The sequence below is a fragment of the Buceros rhinoceros genome, unplaced genomic scaffold (genome assembly GCF_000710305.1).
Source record: "Buceros rhinoceros silvestris isolate BGI_N320 unplaced genomic scaffold, ASM71030v1 scaffold26209, whole genome shotgun sequence".
Classification (NCBI taxonomy): domain Eukaryota; kingdom Metazoa; phylum Chordata; class Aves; order Bucerotiformes; family Bucerotidae; genus Buceros; species Buceros rhinoceros.
The window spans coordinates 19,160-25,357 of NW_010430387.1; the positions used below are offsets into that span (position 1 = coordinate 19,160).

Sequence of the window (6,198 nt, forward strand, 5' to 3'; positions counted from 1 at the left end):
GGGTGAGTGGGTATTTCCATTCCAGCAGCAGCCGGCGACATCCTGCTCGCACACGGCAGATGGTTCGGGCACCCTCCGCCATCTGGTCGTCAGGAATCCAGAGGGGACACGCGAGGTCCCCGGATTAACCCCGCGCCCTGCTCCTTTGTCCCTCTGCCTGCAACACTTCCCAGCCAGCCACTCCTTCACCACCCCTGTTCGGTCTTTCTGAATCGTTCCAGCGTCACCCCAGGCTAGACAGGGCAGCAGCCTCTCCCTCAGGGCACCTCCTGCACGCAGGGTGAACCGGGAGGCTATAAATCACCGGGCTGCAGTCCAGGACTAGTTCCAACGGTGAAAGCCGTCGCTGTTCTTACAGCATCCTCTAATGTTCCACTGACAGACGAGCGTAAGTATAGGCACGGTTAAAAAAACCGACAGGAGATGGAGCAGCTGCAGCTCTGGTGTTCAGGCATTAGCCACGAGGCAGCATTTATCAGCAAAGAAACCCACCCCGTGATAGGAAACGTTTGTATTTCCTGCCTGTGACCCAATTCCATGCGCTGCAGTTTTATTAGCCTGCCCTTGATAAAAAACAAAAGGGATCTCGCTGGCTGCTCTCTCGAGAAAACGCCTCTTTCTTAGCAGGGTGAAATGAAACCAGGGCTGGAGCGCCCGGCTAAGAGGAGAAGCAGAGCTGCCTCCCACTGAAATAATGGATTTCTTCATTTAAATAAAAACACCTGTTGGAGGTGCAGCTCCCACACGGTCAAATCATCGCTGGGGAGCAGCGGGAGGCACAAGGAAAGGGGTGTCTGGCTGATCTGCTTCGCTGCAGAGGGGCAGGGGGAAATCTTCACGGCTTTTATTTGCACGCGCTGTAAAAACCGACGTAACGATCTCGATCGCACACCCTGAGGCTTCTCAGAGCTTCACTTGAAGGGTGGATTGCCTTGGGGATGGCATTTCACTCTGAGATGTCCCTGTTTTAACCCCCCCTCCCCAGTACTGTGTGAGTTAAACCACTGCAGGGGTGTATTTAAAACCCAGCATACTATCCGACCAGACTAAGCTTTATATATATATATATATATACACACAGACCAAAACTGCAAGTCAAAACCAAACCAGACTTGCTCAGAAACCAATTTTGAACTGAAAAGCTGCTTTCTAATATTACCACCTGCTTGGGCACGCGTCTCGTAGCAGTTTCCAAGCATGCTGGAGGATTATTTTCACTGCAGCTACTCTTACGCCAGCGACACAACGGATGCTGTATCGATCCCTCCCCTGGCACTCCTCTGCCCGCCTGCAGAGGACGCGGCAGTATTTCGACCTTCCCGCCCCCATTACAACCCACGTCCTGGCTGGCTTGGACACACACTGGATTTCAGATGCTGGGTGCAAGGAGAAAAGACTGTAAAAGTGTTGTTTCAGGGTTTTGTTGTTTCTGAGTTCAGCAGAGAAAGTGCCACGAGTGATGGCACGGCAAGTGAGGCGCCAGAGGACAGGGATGACCAACACCTGCCACTCGTCCCCACGTCCCACCTCGCTCCACTGCATCATCCCCCTCAGTAGCCCCCGTCGCCCTGGTTTCTCTCCATTTACACCCTTTAGACACCTGCGAGAGGTCTCACAGCTTACCCAAGCCACGGCCTCGGCTGAATTCACGTCCTAAACGGTGGTGAGGAGGGGACAGGGCTGCGAGCGTCCTCCTGGGGACCCGGAGCAGGTATTTCCTTTAATTCCCCGCTCTGTATCAAAGGCAAAGGATTACCTGGAACTGGGCGCTGATGCTGGGCGGCTTTTTCTTCTTATGGAGATGGAGGAGAGACTTGGTAATGCGGTCGTGCAGCGTCAGGTTAGTCAGGTGCTTGAGGGACTTCACATCCAGCATGTGCTGTGGGAAAAAAAAAGAGACTCCATTTGTCCTTGATAAATACAAGAAGAACTGGATCTTCTCATCACGCGTTCTGCTATACCCCTCTTTATACCCTCTGCAGGGCGTCCTGAGGTGACCACCCTACTGAATCGCGGTGGGATACACCGAGGGATGACTTGAGATGTAGCTCTGCTCTAATTGGTGGAGCCAGACGCCCCAGCTGACGTTCCCCCAAGCTCCTCTGAGGACCTGCCACGGGTATCTTTGACCACAGGAAACTTGGCTCTCCTACACACTTGGGGCTTCAGATTATTAATTGCTAATGAGCAGCTCATCAATTAACTGTACCTGCGCCTCTCCTGTGCGCACAGAGAGGAGTAAAACCAAAGTTTGCTCCTCCTCATCCTCTGTTCCTGACCATGGAGGCAGCATCAACAAGACCACGACAAGCATTATTCTTCTAGATACGACAGATCTCCTGGCATCTCTTACAACAGAGTAAACGCAGCCAAGATGGAGCTAAACTGAATCTGAGACAAGCCTGTCGTCCGTCGGGTACCAGCCCTCTTGCAAAACCTGCCCGCTCTTTTTAGTTTAGAGAGGTAATTATCAAATTTCACCTCCCAGAAGGAGAAAAGGAGCCAGTGCAGGTTCAAGAAAGGAGGATGCAAGTGCCCACAGAGCACCCTCCCAGCACACCTTGGGCTGAAATCCTTTGGTTTTATACAAATTAAAGAGCCCCGAACAGAACTGAGTTGACCAAGGTCTTGATGTAGACACCAGTGGTCTTCCTCACACCCATCGGCATCTCGCTGCTGGACCTACAGTCTTAACCCACAGACTGGCGAGGTAAAAAAACGCTGCTTCTCACTCACCTTTGGGAGGTTGGGTTTGGCTTTGAAGTTCTTATTTCGCCTGGGGAGATAATAAATGGCTCAGGTTAATCCACGTGTGCAACTGCAGAACGGAGGAGCCGATGAAACGAGCCCTGCCAAATCCCCTTGAGCAGCTGCTTCTTCCAACCTGCACAAAACTCCTGCACGCTGCAAACTAGTTTTACACATTTAGTGGCACTGGTTTGAAAGGGAACCAGTTACACTGGGAATGATGGGGATGCTGGTAATTTGGGTAGAGCGAGGGAGCCGTGTCACGAAACAACTGCCCACCCTCCTTCAGCTCCAGCCACCCCAGTGATGTTCTCTGAACCTTCTGCCGAGGCTGCAGCGTGATTCATCGACACCATTTCCCCACCTAATTTGTAATGGAAACTTTGATATCATGCTAAAAAACGTGACTGCACGGCATCGCTGTCACATCCCCAGACTGGTCTGACCGGCAGACCGTTCCCTTCTCTCTCTTCCCCGCGTCTGTCACTACAAACGAATGATAAGAGTTAGAGAAATCAGACACGTAAAACCGTACTGGCGTCACTTTGACCCAACTGTGAAACGTCTCCAAGTCCACTTGAAACCCTGGTGGTTTTATACGCTGGTTATTTACATTCCCCCAGCTACCCATGCGGCTCATTACGCTCCAGCAGCAAAGCCCAACCCCCCTCCTTTCGCACTGACATGAGGATGCCGTGGGCCCTCTCCAGCAGTTTGCTGTTGGTCGCGTTGACGAATATGCCATCTTTGTCTAGGAAGGTGCTGGGGCTGGCGAGCCTGCTGTGCCGCATTCCCATCCGGCCGTTCCAGCCGACCGCGTAGGCATCGCTGCAACACCAAACACACAAAAAGACAACATGAAAAACCCTACTCGGTTCTATGACAAAGTAAAATTTAAGATCATAATATTCACAAAAGGAGCAAAACTATCAGCAGGCGAAAAACAGCTCCCTGCTCTCCCAGGTGTAAGGCTGGGGTCTGCAGATAACCCAGTGGTCCAAAGGAGGTGAGACTGACCTCCACCATCACTAACAGTCACCACTGTAGAAGATGCTGGTGATGACTGTGATTCATGCAATCGTTTCATCAGGAAAAGATGAAGCAAGTATCGTTTGCAATAACCTCATGACTTCCACCAACGACGGACGTCTGCCCCAGCCGGACTGGTGGGTGGGCCCAAAGTCACTCTCTGGGACTCGATCACAAACCACTTGCCCAATTTGGTCCTCTTTGCTGTGGAGCAGAGCTCCAGGTCTGCAACCCCACCCTGGCCAGGCGGAAAAGGAATAGGAGACTCCAGGCAGCATCAGTCTTCTGGTCACGAGGATGCTGAAGGATACGGTGGTTTAAATGACGTCTCCAGCACCGGTCGCTTCTGAGGTCTAGCAACAAGGCAGTCCCTTGCCTCCAACTCTTGATTTGGAGGAAGGAAAAACATCAAGGGCTGCGTGGAAATTAAGAAAGACGGTATAGGAAGTTGTTTGTTGCCAGCTCAAAGGCTGGAGCCAGACTCTTGGAGCATTGTGATGCTGGAGAGCGAGTTGCCTCGCTGCCTCGTCGCAGCGCCTTCCAAATTCCTCCGCAGCCCCAGTAAATTCAGCATTTTGATGCGTACCACTGCTATAAGAAGCGATGGACCACAGCCAAGTGAAGCCCTGGCTGAGCGCTCCAGGACCTGCTTTTTTGCAGCAGCCCATTTGATACAAGGAAGGCCAGCGAGAAGCTTTAACGTCCATCCAGGTGACCTCTCCTGTCCATAGCTATCAAAACCCTCCTATTCGCAGAAGGGAAAAAAAACATCACTGGTTGACGTGTACCACTAAACCTCAATGGCTGCTTTCAGGATCCACAGCCCTCATTAATCCTGGCCAGCCTTAAGGGACTCTCAAGCTTGAGACCAGCTGTAGATACATGAATTCCGAACAATATTAGTGAAGAGAAAACCCCAGAAATTCCTGTGTGGTTTTGGAAAAAGAAAAAAAAAGAGAGATAAACCCACAGCTCTGTTTATTATGGACTCTTCAGGATGGACACGGCGACCAATGCAACCTTTCTGGTACCTGGGAGGTCAATCATCTCACCAAGCTCAACTGTTTCAAGACAGACTGATCAACACCTGCTTTCCTGCGTAGACATCCCTGCATGTAAACCAGTTTCATCAAGGAATAGAAATCAGCAGGAGAACCGACAGCCCGAGCAGTTTTGGTCAGCAGTGACGAGACTTTCATTACTCGGTGGCCGGTGAAGGCACTTCCACGGCACGCTGGCCTCCCGACGCTCTGCTGTAGCCTGGTTTCACTCCCCCAGCATGTGCAAACCACCCGTCCGCTTTCTTCTGAGATCAGAGAAGAGCATCTGGCTCGCTAAACCCTCCGCAATGACTTCCTGTGTGATGTCATGCCTCAAATTTGCTTTTAGAAGCAAGCCCCGGGCTATCCTGTGGGTTGGATGCACCACGCCGACTTATCAGCGACCACATGATCATGAGATGGCTTTGAGAGCAAATTCCCGTTTCAATCAGCGCTGTAAATCGCTTGCCCGCCTGTCTGCTGGAAAGCTGCTAAAGAAAATCTCTCTATACATGTCTCACCTTCACCCCTGTATTTACCCCTTCTTGCTCGACAAGTGCAATTTAACTCAAATACTAACATTTATCAAATGAGATATGAGTCTTCAGATCAAAATTGTGACTCTTCAAATCAAAATCAGCCGTACTGAAAGGTTTCCAAATCACCTGCCTCCTCTGAAAGCGCAGGCTGGATTTTAGGGATCTTACGAGAGCCCCGGTCTGTGCTGTCCAAAGGAAGGGGCACTTGGGGAGGACGTCTGGGGACCCCTCACTGATGACGCCCAAGAGCAGGAACAATCAGGGACTGTGCTGATGAGGCAGCACACCAGGAGGAATGCAGGAGTTAGGACAGCTTCAAGAGAACGTCCTCTGCAAATATGCCAGTAAAGGGAATAAAACCTGTCTGTCCCGACCCTGCTGTTCGGCTGCAATGGCCGAGGATGGTGGAAGGAAGACACAGGAGCTGCTGCCCTCGATCCTGGCTGGTTAAAGGAACTTGTCTGCTCCGCTGGCTGGGGTTAAGCCAAATAAATGGAGCTGACCACCGGCTGAACTCCACAGTAAATAAACACATCTCCCTGCTGCCTGGGCCGGGAGGAGTCCCCCTGCCTTCACAACGGGCCCTCGCTGAGCTCACTGAAACATTTTGGGCTAGAACATGCTGGCAGCCCCAGCTGCTGCACTAACGTGCCTCCAAAGCTGGAGCTGGGTGGTCACAAAAAGCCCCATCCCGCTGTGCAGATGTTCTTCCTGCACCAACTTCAGCTTGGAAAACTTGCTAAAGAAACTGCAGGACTTATCTCCAGGTGAAGATCTCCGTGGGGACAATGTTTCACGTTACTTCACGTTCAGGGAAACCTGCGCAACCAGAGATGCTGGAA

The 6,198-nt window shown here is 51.6% G+C and overlaps 1 protein-coding gene across 1 annotated transcript in view; it reads right to left on the reverse strand.

Annotated features, from left to right (window-relative positions):
- Nucleotides 1–6,198, reverse strand: part of MYO9A (myosin IXA) — a gene marked incomplete at both ends in the record, with an annotated part of 37,340 nt that overhangs the window by 18,734 nt on the left and 12,408 nt on the right. Inside the window, 3 exons of the mRNA XM_010143025.1 lie at nt 1,757–1,879; nt 2,737–2,776; nt 3,433–3,576. Coding sequence (XP_010141327.1) covers nt 1,757–1,879; nt 2,737–2,776; nt 3,433–3,576 — 307 coding nt within the window. The remainder of the gene's footprint in view (nt 1–1,756; nt 1,880–2,736; nt 2,777–3,432; nt 3,577–6,198) is intronic.